This window comes from Molossus molossus, unplaced genomic scaffold (genome assembly GCF_014108415.1).
Source record: "Molossus molossus isolate mMolMol1 unplaced genomic scaffold, mMolMol1.p scaffold_m16_p_13, whole genome shotgun sequence".
NCBI lineage: Eukaryota > Metazoa > Chordata > Mammalia > Chiroptera > Molossidae > Molossus > Molossus molossus.
Window position 1 is genome coordinate 10,135,495 of NW_023425348.1, and position 17,488 is coordinate 10,152,982.

The 17,488-nt window shown below is 43.5% G+C and overlaps 1 protein-coding gene across 7 annotated transcripts in view; it reads right to left on the minus strand.

The window, feature by feature from the left end:
• SIK3 (SIK family kinase 3) overlaps window positions 1-17,488 on the minus strand; it is a 280,202-nt gene that overhangs the window by 85,013 nt on the left and 177,701 nt on the right. For 6 of the 7 annotated variants that reach the window (XM_036257870.1, XM_036257868.1, XM_036257871.1 and 3 more), the window contains exon 4: window positions 3,256-3,417. In XM_036257870.1, coding sequence (XP_036113763.1) covers window positions 3,256-3,417 — 162 coding nt within the window. Of the gene's footprint in view, window positions 1-945; window positions 1,068-3,255; window positions 3,418-17,488 lie in introns of all 7 variants that reach the window. The other variant, XM_036257872.1, reaches the window with a different exon arrangement.

Consider the following 17,488-nt stretch of genomic DNA (forward strand, 5'->3'; position numbering starts at 1 on the left):
TTACATACTTACTAATTCTAAAGCCAGAAAGAAAACCAAGTTATTTACCTGGATTTTATTCTGTCCAGAAATAGCACAGATGAGAATTTAAGCACAAAGACTCTTAAAGCACAGAATGATACTGGATCTTTTAATACATGTAGCCACAGTTGACTTTTCATGTCCTCCAGAAAACACATACTGTCTCGAAGAGGGCTTTCACAATAGCCACACTGTTTTACAGTGTCAGGTATTAAACATAAATTATAACATTAATTCATATGAAAAGTGAATTAATATAAACGCAAGCATCCCCAGATCAACTTATCCATCTTCTGCATTTGAACAGGATACATGATCTTTTCACTAAAACCACTTAGGTAAATGCTGACAGAAGGAGAACATGCATTGCTTAACTTTCCTTGTCTGAATTTTTATTAAATCCACATTAATTTGCCACTGTAACATATATTAATGATTTTTAAATGAGGTGCTTAAGACTAATTTTATATATATATATATATGTATAATTTTTTTTCTTTTCTTTTTAATCCTCACCTGAGGATATTTTTTTCCTTTCATCCTCAGATAGAGCGGGAGGGGGGAGGGAGAGGGAGAGAAACAGTGATGTGAGAGGGACATGTAGACTGGCTGCCTCCTGCACAACCCTGACCAAGGCTGGGGCCAAACCGCAACCGAGGTCCGTGACCCCTTGACCAGAATCGAACCTGCGACTCCCTGGTCTGCGGGCCAACGCTCTAACCACTGAACCAAACCAGCCATGGCAAGACTAATAATATTTTAAATAAAACAAAAAACGTTTTTCTCTCAAGTGTTTCTTTCATAGGTAGTAGTTCCTTCTTACTGAGATTCATAATGATTCATCAGTAAGGTCACTGAAAAGATCTGGAAGTTACTTTTAGCTTTTAGAATAAAAAGTTGATTTCATCACTTCTCTGACCTTACCCTGTCAACCATCCGACCTAGCTCTCCAGAACGAGTCATGTAGTCAGCCTCAATCAGAAGCGTTTCTCCCACTGGTCCATTAAGTTCAAAGCAGACTTGGCAGATGACAATGGGAATTATATCTAATTTTTGTGTAAGACAGGAAGTTCATGCAATAATTAAGAAACTGAATAATGGTGACATGTAAGAAAGAATGCATAAGCAAAGACAACGTTAGATATTATATTTAGCAGAGCACAAAATTAGAAGTATTCATTTATTTTTTGCTTTTCTCTAAAAACAAATAATGAAAATACAGACTTTGGATTAATGAATTTAACAACCTTGCCAAAGCGTACGTGTTAACACAGCGCCCGGCCGGCTGCCAGCACCAGGAGCCTGTAATTACACACCAGGAGGCAGAGACCTACTGTGACTACATGCATTTGTTTTAACTGTTAACAAAGAAAAGCGTTTAAAAGTCTCCTTATCCAAGTATTTGTCAGTAGAGTTCCTGCGTTCAATTATCACTGACCAGTGCTTTTACATTTGCTTTCTCAGTGCAAAAATTAAAGCTATGCAAGTCTCCTAACTAAATTTAAATGGTTCTAAATTCAAAATCAAGAACCAAGGAAGCATTAAAAAATTTAACCTTTGGTCATTGTAAGTAAAATAAAACTGTGGAAGAAATAGAGGCCCTTCTTTTAACTCACTACCCTAATAAGGAATCCAAAGAAACCTATAATAACATCTGTGGTAGGCTAAATAATAGCCCCCCCAAAAGACATCCATGTCTCCGTCCATAGAACTATGAATGCATGCATTACCTAAGCAGTGAAAGGGACTCTGCAGACATGCTTAGGGTAAGGATCTTGCCATAGGAAGACAGCCTGACCATTCCGAGGCCCCATGTGATCACTAAGGGAAAGACAGGAGGGGCCGATCAGGAGGGGAGCTGTGATGCGGAAGCAGGGGTGGAGAGATGTGGAGGAGCTGAAGCCACGGAGTGCAGAGGCCTCTGAGCTGAAAAGCAAGAAGACACATCTCCAGTCTCCAGAAGGAACCGGTGTACCAGTACCTTGATTTTAGCCTCCTAAGACTCATTTCAGATTTCTGACCTCCAGAACTGTAAGATAATAAATCTGTGTTCTTTAAGCCATTAGATTTGTAGTAATCTGTTACAGCAACAGTAGGAAATTACAATGAATAATTCCAAAACAAAGAAGTCTGAAATTGCCAGGCCTTTCCAGGCTGCCCACCTCGGGGAACTGCCAGCACCTGGAGAATTGTGGAGGGTATAAAACAGACGCAGGGCAAAGGGAACATGATTTTACGTAAGATGAAGAAGCACCAATTCCTACCCACTGCACACTGAGCAAGCGCAGGTCTCGGAGCTTAGAACTGTGTGGGAGTTCTAAAGCAAACTGCACCGTCAGCCTGACTCGAGAAATACAAAGCAAAGATGACTGAGCTCCAAGGCTGTACCTGCAGAGCCTGGAAAAGGAACAAACTTATCTGCACAAAAGAAACTGTCAGAAGAATCACCAGCCTGCAAGGGTGCACATAGGTACTTCGACCTATAATAGAACTCTGACTTCCTGCCCTATTAAGGAGAGAGATTCTCAGAATTGCTTTTCAAGGCAATGGTATTCCAGCTACACTTCGGTATTCTACATGAGACTCCCTCCCTTTGGTATGGAAGATGGGGGACACACTGCAATACTGAAAACCGCCAGAAAACACACATGGTTCATTTCACATCGTAGCGCCGGGCGCCCGCAGCCGAGCCTTCCAGCAACAGGTGCGGGCCTGCGCTGGCCGGGCAGGTGCCGACAGCTTGCCCAAGGCGAAGCGCGGACTGAGGCAGTGAAAAGGGCTTTCTAAGCTGTCGGATGAGCAGTGAGTGACCTCTGAGCAACAGAGATGGACGACCTCGAAACTACCGAAAGACCGAGCCTTCCTAAGTGATCATGAACTGCAGTCTTTAGAATAAGCATGCTCTAGATTAGAGTGACAAAAACCAGCCTTCTCAAGTGAGGCTGAGAGGGCAAATAATGTCAGCAGTTTTCTTACTACTTTTTCTATACTTCATTCCTTGTTATTTAAAAGGGACCTGTCAACCAAAACAATAAACCCTTGCATACCACCCTTCTCCTTCTTTCCCCCGGCAAGCAGCATAAATGTATTTTGAAAATGTATCACTTTTCAAGCCACCCCCTCCCCCCTTTATTCTCACAGCACCTCTCTGAACAGAGGGAGCAGACAACTCCTTGCTGCAAGACCCCGAGGGAAAGGCTCTCTGCCCCGCCCCACTCCCTCCCCGCCTCTCACCTGCTATCTTGATGTTCAGATTGGCGTCCAGCAGCAGGTTCTCCGCCTTCAGGTCACGGTGAACGATGTTCCGGCAGTGACAGAAGAAGACTGCGGCGACGATCTGCTTGAACTTGCGGCGGGCCTCCTTCTCCGCCATCCTCCCGTGGGCCACCAGGTGGTCTGGGGGGGAAGGACACAGTTCTCAGGTGCGCTCTGCTGTGCTTTCAAAAGCAGAAGGAGGGAGGGATGCAGCGCGGGGGGCACCACATGAATGAGCTAAAAGAAGTGAGATAAGCCCTGGCCAGTTTGGCTCAGCAGTTAGGGTGTTGGCCCGCGGACCAGAGAGTCCTGGATTCGATTCCAGCCAATGTCATGTACCTCGGGTGCGGTCCGTCCCTGGCCCCGTTTGGGGTCATGCGGTGGCAACCGATTGATGTGTCTTTCTCACATCGATGTTTCTCTCTCTCTCTCTCCCTCCCTCCAGCTCTATCTGAAGATAAATGGAAAAATATCCTCGGGTAAGGATTAAAAAAAAGTGAAATTAAAACAAAAACAAAAACATTTACAATGCATTTACAGTCCTAGTGTATAACTATAAAAATCCATTGCCCCAGCCGGTTTGGCTCAGCAGACAGAGTATCTGCCCAAGGACCAGAGAGTCCCGGGCTCGGTTCCCGCTAAGGGCATATATCTCGGTTGCAGTTTGTCACCGGCCCGGGCTGGGATCGTGTGGGTGGCAACCAGGCTCTATGTGTGTCTCTCTCACATTGATGTCTCTCTCTTCCTTTCTCTCCCCCTCTCGCTCTATGCAGACATGTCCTTGGGTAAGGATAAAAAAAAAAAATACATTTACAATGCATTTACAGTCAGAGTGTATAGCTATAAAAATTCATTAGTAATCGGTACCCAAACTATTTTAAGTAGAAATCCTCTTATACATAAATATGCCTAGGAATATACTTGCCCTACAACAAGAAAAAAAAAACAAAAAGAGTTCTGAGGGACATAATGGATCATGACACTTAACATCTTCCTCTTCTTATCTCCACTGTGAACGTTTACATATCACAGCAAACAGACACTGGAAGATAAGATCGGCAATACTTCCTGTGTTAAAGGGCGATTCAGAAAGCAGAGTCACGATAGACTGCAGGCTGATGTCTCCTCTGCGTTCTCAAAGCTTTATAATTTGATCAGACATATATTTATTTGGTGGCTATTTTCTGTAATGTATAATAACACGCCTGCATCTTCACACCTGCACTGACTGTACTTAGCAAATATTTTTTAAACTATATTATTAATTTTTACAGATAACATCAACAGAAAACCAGGTGAATTTTCTACTACTTTAAATGAAATAATTTCATTGGCTATGTTGCTAACTAAGGTATATAGCAAAAGAATTTATGTCGTAAACTTTGCAAACCTGTCAATCAGGCTACCTTCTCTATTTAAAGTGAAAGGGCTGAGTCAACGTCACATGTTCAAGTTCTTTCTCAGCAGCAGCAGGAGGCGTACACCGAGCTATGAACACACATCCTCACCCAGGCCTTCACATGACAGCTGATGGGATCAGACATGTTAGCAATGATACAATTTGCTCTGTTTCAAATTTCTAATAGTTTCATCAGCGCCATCCCTAAACCAGCTGCCTAGCTGGGAAAGGACACATCTGACACCATAAGTATCTTGAGATAGTGGAAAGAGAAGCTGAGCACTGTAAATTCACTACTGTCTATCAACGGCTGCTTCAGCAGCACTGCCCAACCGTGGCGGTGCACTGCGGTCACCAGCAGGCCCGGCCAGCAGCACACCTTCCCGCCAGCGGCGACCTCGGGACAAGACCCTGGAGGGCGGAGGAGCTGAGGACAAGCCATCTACATAGCACAATTTAAATTCTGACCTCAAAGATCATAAAATTTTGGAGACCAAAAATGTAGTAATTTTAATAACAATGTCTTATAGAACATTTAAATTATTAAGAAAAACTGTTCAAAGGCATTGCTGTAATTGTTAGGGTTATAAATGACCCACACACAAGATCTTCTTGAAGCATTTCCCTCAAAAACAATCATTACTATGGTCAAGATGACCAATCTGGTAAGAAAGGAGAATATAAGGAGTCTTTGAAGTCCAGAGGACGAGGACACTGCTTTCTATGGGAGCCCGAGGTGGTGATAAATGAGCTCATGCTCGGATGTGTTTAGGCTTCTGGTGAGACCTGTCACATGAACTGTAAACACCACCAAGTCCCTCACTAGGGACAGTAAGTTAACATGAGCTGTTGCAGGCCGGGCACCCATCAGAGGGACAGCTCGGACCTGTTTCCGAAGGCCATCCGCTAGCAGTGCTGTTCCACGGACAACCCCCACTCCTCTTAGCCTGAGGCCTCATTATTCTAATAATATGTTTTAGCTGCTAAACTTTGTCTAATTAAAGAGCTTTGAAGAGACAGCTATTCTTGAGAAACATAAAAATGAACCCTTATGAAGGTTTACCATCAGCAGCTCATTTGAGCAAGCCAACCATTAATTAAAATGCCCAAGAGACATTTGTCTGGCAGTAAATACTAATTACCAGACACATCAAAGAGCTCCTTATATACAACAGAATAATTAATTTAGTAATTTCCAAAATATGTGATTTTCTTTTCTTTTAAAAAAACTCTTTAGCCCTGACCAGTTTGGCTCAGCAGTTAGAGCGTCGGCCTGAGGTCCAGAGAGACCCAGGTTCGGTTCCCGCTGAGGGCGTGTACCTCGGTTGCAGTTTGTCCCCGGCCCTGGTTGTCATGTGGGTGGCAGCCACTCAATGTGTCCCTTTCACATCGATGTTTCTCTCTCTCTCTCTCTTCCTTTCTCCCCCTCCCACTCCATCTGAAAAAAAATGGAAACATGTCCTTGGGTGAGGATTAAAAAAAAAACAAAACAAAAAACTCTTTATATTTTCTAAGTACTCTATTCTCCTAAAATGATCATGAAGTTCTCAGAGCTGCACACAGGCCAGAAGCCAGCGGCATGCAGCCTCGCTCCGCCTGACCTCTGCCTTGACACCCGGGCTGCCCTGGACAAACCACTTACGCTGCCAACGTCCCCACCTCTTGATCTGCCAACGAGAAATACAGTGTTACATGCTAGGGCAAAAGAAACGGTAGTGTATTTGGGCATAAATGTGTATTGTGAATAAGAATTATCATATATGGCTTAACTTTAAAGACATGTGAAAAGTTATTTTTAAAGGTTTACTCAACACTAGACAGAGAATATTTAAGAATTTGATTAAGATCACAAGGTTCTTCAAGATTCTGTAGTGCTTTAAGGTGATTATCAGATACATCATTTGTCACTGTTACATGGTTCCGGTATTTATAACAGCACAGTGTGTAAAACAGCTTAAACTATGTAGTATGTTCCCCAAAGGTTTCTACAGAACCCCCACAGGTATAAAAATGAGGAAAGTGTACAATCGCTTCCTAAGCAGTACCAGCCGCAGGCACGAGGAGTCCTCTCCCGGCCGTGTGCGGTGCGGAGTGCCTCTCCGGGAGCCCTGCGCCCTCTCCCGGGCCGTGTGCGGTGCCGAGTGTCTCCCGGAGCCCTGCGCCCTCTCCCGGGCCGTGTGCGGTGCCGAGTGCCTCTCCGGGAGCGCTGCGCCCTCTCCCGGCCGTGTGCGGTGCAGAGTGTCTCCCGGAGCGCTGCGCCCTCTCCCGGCCGTGTGCGGTGCAGAGTGTCTCCCGGAGCCCTGCGCCCTCTCCCGGCCGTGTGCGGTGCAGAGTGTCTCCCGGAGCGCTGCGCCCTCTCCCGGCCGTGTGCGGTGCCGAGTGCCTCTCTGGGAGCGCTGCGCCCTCTCCCGGCCGTGTGCGGTGCCGAGTGCCTCTCTGGGAGCGCTGCGCCCTCTCCCGGCCGTGTGCGGTGCAGAGTGTCTCCGGGAGCGCTGCGCCCTCTCCCGGCCGTGTGCGGTGCAGAGTGTCTCCCGGAGCGCTGCGCCCTCTCCCGGCCGTGTGCGGTGCCGAGTGCCTCTCTGGGAGTGCTGCGCCCTCTCCTAGCCGTCTGAAAGACATCAGACTCCCGCCTCCCGCCTCCCGCCTCCCGCCTCCCGCCTCCCGCCTCCCGCCTGTCCTCGCCCATCTCGCTGGCGCCCCCCACCGTTAGCTAGTCACTGGCGCAGCCCACAGGCCCCTGGGCGCCAGGACGCCAGCAGCCTGCAGTGGTTTGCAGGCTGCGGGCACTGCCTCCCAGCTGTCCGGGGACAAGCGGCTGCTTTATGCTCATGTGGGCTCTGGAGGCAGTGAGCAGAAATTCTTCAAGTTCAAATGCGATGTTTGACTTGCAGTGAAGAAACCCAGAGCAATGGCCCAGAGTGGACTTTGCCATCACAGATTTGAATAAATACTGGAATAACGTAAGAAAGGCAAATGAAACAAAATGGCTCCTGAGCCATGCAATGTTTAAAGTAAAATATATTCTGAATCTTGTCAGGATGAACCGAGTTGCTCTGCTTCTTCTAGGCAGTTTAATAAACTCGCTCTCCTCAATACTGGGCGAGATGCCACCCACAGCTCTGGTCCAAACCCCCCAGCAACCTGGCTTCCTGGACGCCCCCCCCCCCACAGTCCAGACAGTCTCCAATCACATCCTGCCACACACACGTCCTCACAATTAAGTTCTTCACGGTCAACTACTTATCTATTTAGTTGCCACTAAATGTGTCAGGCAAAAGTGAGGTTTTTCTCTATCACAACTTCACTGCAACCATTTCAGCCCGACAGGACAAAGTGACTCAGCTGGGAGGGGAAAGGGACTCGTCCGAGCTCCCCCAAGAGCGAGGAGTCCACGTTCTCCTTCTCACATTCTGGTCACACAACCCGGTGGCACCAGCGCTTCCATCTGTCTTTAATCTCCTCTTCCTCCAAAATAAAAAGAAGTGATGACACTGAGGGATCTCTGTATCGCATGAGGAACATGATTAGACGTGGCGGGAATGAATTCTGAGGCTTCAGAATTACTGGAGCACCAGCATGCGTAAAGTTGGCTTCAGAATTCGCTGTCATTCTGTCCCAGTCTGACTCAGGAACAAACAGCCACATGCAGACTCTAACCTCTCAGGGGCACACACACCAGGCACCGCGAGCCCCCGCGCAGCCGCCCTGCATGTCGGGCACCACACGGAGCAGTGGTGGGGCCCACACGCTGTAAGTCACTTCGCACCACTAACAGTGTCTCTGCCTGTCTGCCCAGTCTACAACGCGTGACTGACCCAAGACACCAGCTTCAGTGAAAACGCCCTGACGGGAGGTCAAGCAGCAGGGCAGAAGCTTGTCACTTCACGATGAAGCAGTAGCCTGTCTAGATCAGAGAACAGCGACGTGTGCTCAGCTTCAGGAGCGACCTGGAGAACGCCTGCCAGGCCAAGCTGGCCACCGCCCGTCGCTCTTCACCTCACCACTATTCTATCATTTCCTCTCTCTATACCCACGGAGACCAATTCCTAGTTATCAAACAAACGCTCTTTCCAAACGAGCCAGGGCAAGGCCGAGACAACCCGGCTGCCTGGGTGCACTCGCTCTGCCATCACACTGTCCCCGCTCCTGTAGGCCCCAAGCCGCCACTGACCAGAGGAAGAGGGCTTGCTATTTTGTTTTTCTTGCCGAGAATCCAATGATCCCATACTAGGCTTTTACTTGCTACTTCCTGTCACCATTTTCTTCATTCTTCCAGTTGTCCAGGTCAAAACACTTGGTGCCCTCGTTCTCTTTCTCCCACAACACACATCATCCCTCAGCAAATTTTATTAACTCTACCTTCAAAACAGATCCAGATTTCAACTACTCCTCATCCCCATCCCCACCCCACTACAGTGCCCCTAATTCTAGTTCAAGAGCTATTATCTTCCTCCTGGATTATTGTAACAGTCTCCTAATATTAACTAGTGTCCCGGTTTCTGGCCTTGGTCCCCTGCAATCTACTCTCAAAACAACAGCCAGAACCTGGGTGGTCAGGTTCAGCTGGTTGGAGCGTCATCCCAAGCACTCCAAAGTGCTCAAAGGCTGCCAGTTTGATTCGCAGCGAGGGCATGTACCTGGGTTGCGGGTTCAATCCCTGATCGGGGCATGCATGGAGGTCAACTGATAGATCCTTCTCTCTCTCTCTCTCTCCTCCCTCTCCATCCCCTCCCAAGCTCTCTAAAAATCAATGGGAAAAAATAATTTCGGGTGAGGATTAACAAAACAAAACAAAATGAGGACAGTTAAAGGGACCTTGGGACAACATGAAGTGTAATAAGACCTACATTATAGGGGTAGCAGAAGGAGAAAATAGACTGAGAACCTATCTGAAGAAATAATGACCAAAAACTACCCAAACCTGGTGAAGAAAGGGACACACAAATCCAGGAAGCGCAAAGTCCCAAACAAGATGGACCCAAAAAGGCCCACACCAAGACACATCATAATTAAAATGGCAAAGGTTAAAGACAGAGAGAATATTAAAAGCTGCAAGAGCCCTGGCCGGTTTGGCTCAGCAGTTAGAGCATCAGCCTGCGGTCCAGAGAGACCTGGGTTCAGTTCCGGCTAAGGGCACGTACCTCGGTTGCAGTTTGTCCCCGACCCTGGTTGGGTCATGCGGGTGGCAGCCACTCGATGTGTCCCTTTCACGTCGATGGTTCTCTCTCTCTTCCTCTCTCTCCCTCCTGCTCTATCTGAACAAAAAATACAAAAATGTCCTTGGGTGAGGATAAAAAATAAATAAATAAATAAATAAATAAATAAATAAAGCAAACAAGCAAGCAAGCAAGCAAGCTGCAAGAGAAAGGGAGTTAGTTACCTACAAGGAAGCTCCCATAAGATTGCCAGTTGATTTCTCAATATAAACATTTCAGGCCAGAAGAGACAGGCATGAAATATTCAAAGTGATGAAAAGCAAGGACCTACAACCAAAGCTACTTTACACAGAAATACTATCATTTAAAATTGAAGAAGAAATAAAAAGTTTCCCAGACAAGAAAAAGCTAAAGGAATATGTTACCACCAAAATAGTATGACAAGAAACGTTAAAGGGCTTGCGTTAAGTAGAAGAATACAGAAACAAACTAACAAACAGAGGAACACAGTTTTTAAAAAAAGGCAATAAAAGATTCAATGCAATCCCCATCAAAATACCAATGATATATTTCACAGAACTAGAACACATACTCCAAAGTTTATATGGAAACAAAAATGGACCCCAAATAGCTACAGCAATCCCGAAAAAGAAGAACAAAGTAGGAGGAATCACAATACCAGATATCCAATTACACTACAAAGCTATAGTAATCAAAACAGACTGGTACCGGCACAAGAACAATGGAACAGAACAGAGAACCCAGAAATTGACCCAAGTCATTATGCTCAATTACTATTTGCCAGAAAAAGACACCACAAAGGAAAAAAAGTATAGGCCAATATTCCTGATGAATGTAGATGCTAAAATCCTCAACAAAATATAAGCAAACCAGATACAGCAATACATTAAAAAATAATACACCGTGATCAAGTGAAATTTATTCGGGGGATGCAAGGTTAGTACACTGCCTGCAAATCAATCAGTATGATACACCATATAAACACAATGAAGGGTAAAAACCACATGATCATGTCAATAGATGGAGAAAAAACATTTGTTAAAATCCAGCACCCATTTATGATTAAAACTCTCAGCAAAATGGGAACAGGGAGGACATACCTCAACATAATAAAGGCCATATATGACAAACCCACAGCCAACAACATACTCAATGGGCAAAAACATAAGAAATAAAAGGCACCCAAATCGGAAGGAAGTAAAGCTATCATTGTTTGCAGATGACATGATACTGTACATGGAGAACCCTAAATGGTCCACCATAAAACTACTAGAACTGACAAATTAATTCAGTAAAGTAGCAGGGTACAAAATAAATATCTAGAAATCAGTTGCATTTTTATACACCAATAAGGTACTATCAGAAAAGGAAACTAAGAAAATAATCACATTCACAATTGTTTCCAAAAGAATAAAATACCTAGGGATAAATTTAGCAAAGGATATAAAAGACTTGTACTCAAAAAATTATAAGACACTGAAGAAACTGAAGAAGATATAAGTAAGTGGAAGCATATACAGTGTTCATGGATAAGAATAATTAACATCATTAAAATGCCCACACTACCCAAAGCAATCTACAGATTCAACACAATTCCCATCAAGGTATCAATGGCATATTTCACAGAACTAGAAAAAATATTCCAAAAATTTGCATGGAACCACAAAAGACCCTAAATTGCAAAAGCAATCTTGAGAAAGAAGAACAAAGTTAGGAATCACAGTACCTAATATCAAACTATACTACAAGTCATAGTAATCAAAATAGCATGGTACTAGCATACAAATAGATATATAGATCAACTGAACAAAATAGAGAGTCCAGAAATAAACCTATGCCTTTATAGTCGACATTTTGACAAAGGAGGCAAAAACATACAGTGGGCTAAAAGACAGTCTATTCAATAAGTGGTGATAGGAAAACTGGACAGATACATGTAAAATAATGAAACTAGACCACTGTCTTACACCATACAAAAGAATAAACTCATAATAAATTAAAGACTTAAATGTCAGACTAGGAACCATACAAATCCTAGAAGAAAACATGAGCAGTAAAATTTCAGACATTTCCCATAGCAATACATTTTCCCTGATATATCTACTCAAGCAATGGAAACAAAAGAAAAATTAAACAAATGAGACTACATCAAACTAAAAAGTTTTTGCACAACAAAGGAAACTATCAACAAAATGTAAAGATAAGCCACTGAACAGAACACATTCTCCAATACAGTTGATAAAGAGTTAATATCCAAAATTTATTAAAAAACTTATTTGACACAACAGCAAAAACACAAACAATCCAATTAAAAAATGGACAAAAAATCTAAATAGACACCTCTCCATAGAGCACAAACAGATGGCCAATAGACATATGAATGGATACTCAATGTCACTGATCATCAGAGAAATGCAAATTTAAAAACCACAATGAGATGTCTCCAGAATGGCTATCATCAGTAAACAAACAAGCGTTGGTGAGGATGTGGAGAAAGGGGACTCTGATGCACTGTTGGTGGGAACACAGCCTGGTGCAGCCACTGCGGGAAGCAGTATGGAGTTACCTCAAAAAATTAAAAATGGAACTGCTGTTTGACCCAGCGATTCCACTTTTGGGACTATATCCAAAGGAACCTGAAACACTACCTTGAAAGAATATGTGCACCCCTATGTTCACTGCAGCATTATTTACAATAGCCAAGATTTGGAAATAGCCTATGTGTCCATCAGTAGATGAGTGGATAAAAACAGCTATGGTACTGTCACACAATGGTATACTATACAGATGTAAAAACTAAGGAAACCTTACCCTTTGTGGCAGCATGGATGGACCTGAAGAGCACTATGCTCAGTGAGATAAGCTAGTCAGAGAAAGACAAGTACCATAGGATTTCACTCATGTGGAATCTAATGAAAAAATGAATTAACAAGCAAAATAGAGACAGACTCACAGGGAGCAGGCTGACAGCTGTCAAGAACTAGGGGGAGTTAGTGGGTATGGAGGGATTGTGCAAAACAGAAAGAACTCATGGACATAAACAACAAACAGTGTGGTGATTGTGGGGGGATGTGGAAGAGGGTGGAGGATGGGATAAATGATGATGGGAAGAAAAACAACAACAACAAAAAAACACATTTGCTTTTAGACACCAGTGACATGCTTTCTATTTTTAAAAGTGTGTTTATATAGACAGACACAGTAAAAATTTAAAAATTACTTAGGAATAAATCTGACATACTAGATCTAATACAACCTCAATTAAAATACCTGCAGGCTTTTTGGGCGGTATAAACTGACAAAATGACGCCCTGGCCAGTTTGGCTCAGTGGTTAGAGCGTCGGCCTGCGGTCCGGAGAGACCCGGGTTCGGTTCCCGCTAAGGGCATGTACCTCGGTTGCAGTTTGTCCCCGGCCCTGGTTGGTCGTGCGGGTGGCAGCCACTCGATGTGTCCCTTTCACATCAATGTTTCTCTCTCTCTCTATCTCTTCCTCTCTCTCCCTCCCGCTCTATCTGTACAAAAAATAGAAAAATGTCCTCGGGTGAGGAAAAAAAAAAAATTTGTCTGTTAATTAGAAAAAATAAATAAATAAATAAACTGACAAAATGATTCTCAAGGTCATATGCAATGAAAACAGAAAGAACATATAATAGCCAAAACAACTTTGAAAAGTCAGAATTAAGTTACAGGACTAATGCTACCTGACTTCAAGATATTTCAAAACTATAATAAACAAGACAGTGTGGTATTTAGGTGGCTCTATGCTTTTTCGCTTTAGATTTGTTGGGTGTTCCTGTATTCTTGTACTGTGTATATCTATGTCTGTATCTATATATGCCTAATGTAAAACATATTTTGAGATTAAATTACAAAACTACTTTAAAGATAATTTACATTTCTGCCCTGGCCGGTTTGGCTCAGCGGTTAGGGCGTCCGCCTGCGGTCCAGAGAGACCCGGGTTCGGTTCCCGCTAAGGGCACGTACCTCGGTTGCAGTTTGTCCCCGGCCCTGGTTGGGTCGTGCGGGTGGCAGCCACTCGATGTGTCCCTTTCACGTCAATGTTTCTCTCTCTTCCTCTCTCTCCCTCCCACTCTATCTGAACAAAAAATGGAAAAATGTCCTCGGGTGAGGATAAAAACAAAAAAAGATAATTTACATTTCTATAATATTCAATACTTTTCCCATGAAAACCTGATGTTTTGTGGCTTTTAGTCATAGTACTTTGTCTTTATGGTGCTATTTTATTTTTATTCTCACCCCAGGACATTTTTGGCATTTATCTTCAGATTGAGCGGGAGGGAGAGAGGGAGGAAGAGAGAGAGGGAAGCATCGATGCGAGAGAGACACATTGACTGGCTGCCACCCACACGACCCAATCAGGGCCGGGGACAAACTGCAACCGAGGTGCGTGCCCTTAGCGGGAACCGAACCCAGGACTCTCTGGTCCAAGGGCAAATGCTCTAACCGCTGAGTCAAACCGGCCAGGGCTTTTTTGGTGTTATTTTAAATGAGATTCTTTCTTATATTTCTCCAAGATTATTGTTTTCATATGAAAGGCTTTTTTTATATTTGGACTAAACCATGTTAAAGAAGTCTCACAATGTTGCAACAGTTTTTCAATTGATTCCCTTGAGTTTTCCAGGTCAGAAACCAAATCATCTGTAAATTATAATCATTTACATAAACTGATCTTTCCCCAAAAAACAAGCCCTGGCCAGTTTGGCTCAGTGGCTGAACTATGGGCCCTAGGACAAAAGAGTCTCGGGTTCGATTCCAGTCAAGGGCACGTGCCTCGGTTGTGGTTCGATCCCCGACCCTGGTTGGGGTCGTGTAAGAGGCAACCAATTGATGTGTCTCTCTCACATGGATGTTTCTTTCTTTCTCTCTTCCTCTCTCCCTCCCACTCTATCTAAAAATCAATGGAAAAATATCCTCAGGAGAGAATTACAACAGCAGCAGCCAGAGTAATAATCCTTTTTGAAAAGACCTTTTATTTTGAAATACTGAGAGATTCATAGGAAATTGCAAAGGTAGAGAGATACCATGTACCCTTCACCCAGTTTCTCTCAATGGTTAAATCTTACATCATTATTGAACAATTATCAAAACCCAGAATTTCACATGGGTACAATGTGTGGACACTTACATGTCGTTTTATCACATGTATGTCTGTGGAACTACCATTGCAATCAAGATACAGAATTACTGGGAGTACTCGTTACTGAATATTCCTGCAGGTGTGTGTGTGTACAGCACATTCTATTTCCCTATTTATTCCAAGAAAATTAAAATTTTTCCGTAAAGGTTTGAGAAAATACAATTTCTCTGTAAAATACTATGGTCACAAAATATGATTTAGTTCTGACTTTTCTGACGTAGTGCAAATGTTTCCTCATGCGACACCAACATACTAACAGCAAAGGGAAGTCAGCTGATTTTGTGACAGAGGATCCTCCCTGGTTCCTAGCATAACCTACACTCTCCAATCAAGCTCGCTCTTTAAAATCCAGCCCAAAGGTCATTTCTCTGAAACGTTCCTAATCTACTCACCTAGCCTAGAAGAACTGCTTCATGATTTGTCTAATGGCCGTTAGTCTACATCATCAGGGAACAACTGTATCACAATGATTTCTTAACGTATGAGCCTTTCCTTCTAGACCAGGGATTCTTGATCCATGGATGGGCTTCTGTCCATGGACTTCTCCCAGCAAGATGCAGGAAAGTATGCTGTGTGCTTCTGTCAGCGTGGGAAAGAGGAGAAAATACACATACGCATGTCTACATGTATTTGTTTTTATTTTCCAAAAGGAATACTAGTAAGTGAAAAATGTTTTGAAATGGTTATTTAGGAACAGAAAAGGGGCAGAAGCTAGACTTTTCTGTGCCCTGAAAAGGCCTTTAAGCAACAGCGGTGCAGCAGCGACATGTCAGGCCCCGAAATGCTGCTCTACATGCTCTACACGCGAAGGCAGAGGCCCTCGGAGAGGCGTCTGGTTCCAGCTGGGGCGGGGAATGTGCAAGACAAGCCTGGGACATCCCCCCTCAAAGCAGAAAACTAACCAAGGCCTGGGGCCATGTGGAAAGGACACAGGAGTCACCTTTTAAAGGTTCCCATTAGCTAAGTGGAATAATTTGAGCATCAAAAGAATAATGACTCAGTAAACTGAAACACATCAAATGTATTAAGAGTCCTAAGTTCATAAAGATATTACAAAATTAACAAAATCAACCTCAGTGGTCACCAATGGAAATCAATAGGTGCCAAATTATTCTGAAATTTAATAAATGAAGAATAATAAGCATTTATTTTGCCTTGAATGCAGTTTCCAATTAGTTTATAGGTAATGTTCTTTAAAGAAATATTATAGCTAGTAAGTGTAGAAAAATGAGAGAATTAAAAAATCACCATTTTGCAACTTCTAATGAAAAAATGTATCTAGGCAACTAAACAATAAGAGAGGCTAACATATTAGGTCAAAGGTTGATAAGAAACTTCCTAAGAACTTTATAAAAATTTACACATCACTAAACGGGGAGCAATCAGACATCACGTAGCTCCTGGCATCATGTAACAGGAAGACTGAGTGCTCCTGCCCTGGCCTGCCCCAGCACTCTACAAAGAAACAGTAAGCTAGAGAAACATGTTAGATGACACAGCAAGGATCTAAATCTAGAATGTGAGAAACTGTAAGACGATCCAGGTCCTCCAACAAGTAATGGCACAGAGAAAAGTGTGTCTGCAGAAGAAAGGGTTGCTGCAAAGGGTCAAAGTGAAGCCACTGTCAGCTCCACGGAGGAACACGCACTTCGCTGCATCGTGATTTAAACACACTATGGAAAGGTGTTTTTAGACAACGGGAGAAAGCTAAACATACCTGTCTTTCAGTAAAAAGAAATACTATTAATTTTGTGGGGTGTAAGGATGGTATTGTGCACTTTAATTTTAATTATAAAATAGTATTTTATACTGGATTTACTCTCCCACTTTAGCTAACTATAAAAGCTGAACTGTTTGCAGACACTGGACAATAACCAACAAAAGGATATATTGCTTCAGAGAAAGAAAGCTAAGAGGTGAGCCCCAACAACAACCTAGGGAAACAGAGCCCCAGTGAAGAGAAGGAAGTGGGTCAGGGTAGAGGAAACAGAGCAGTCGGGGTACAAAGCAAGCTACACTTAAGGTGGCAAGACGGCAGAGAAAGAGAGAGAAGAAGGGAAGGAACATCAAAAATTAGTGTAGGAATTCCACTCAGGTCCTTGGCCAACTCCCACGTGGAACATGGACAAAGCAAGACTATGGGAGGCTTAGCAGAAAAGATTTCCGGGAGAATGAAAGCTAAAACAATTTTAGAAGTTACTCAGTGCTCACGAGATGCTAAAGTTCAGATTCAGCTCATAATGAAAGACTTTGGTGAATATTCTAGGCACTCAGTTGAGACCCCAGAAGACAGGATACTGGAGTGAGGTTATGCCATTGGAATAAGTACAAAACTAAAATAGAACCACTCTAACAAAGCCTAAACCACACATCAATATAATCAACTCAGTCCAGAACAATCTCAACCCTACAGAAGACAGCATAAAGCTGAGTCCCTACCTGTCACCCTTAATATCCAGGATACAAGGAAACATTCT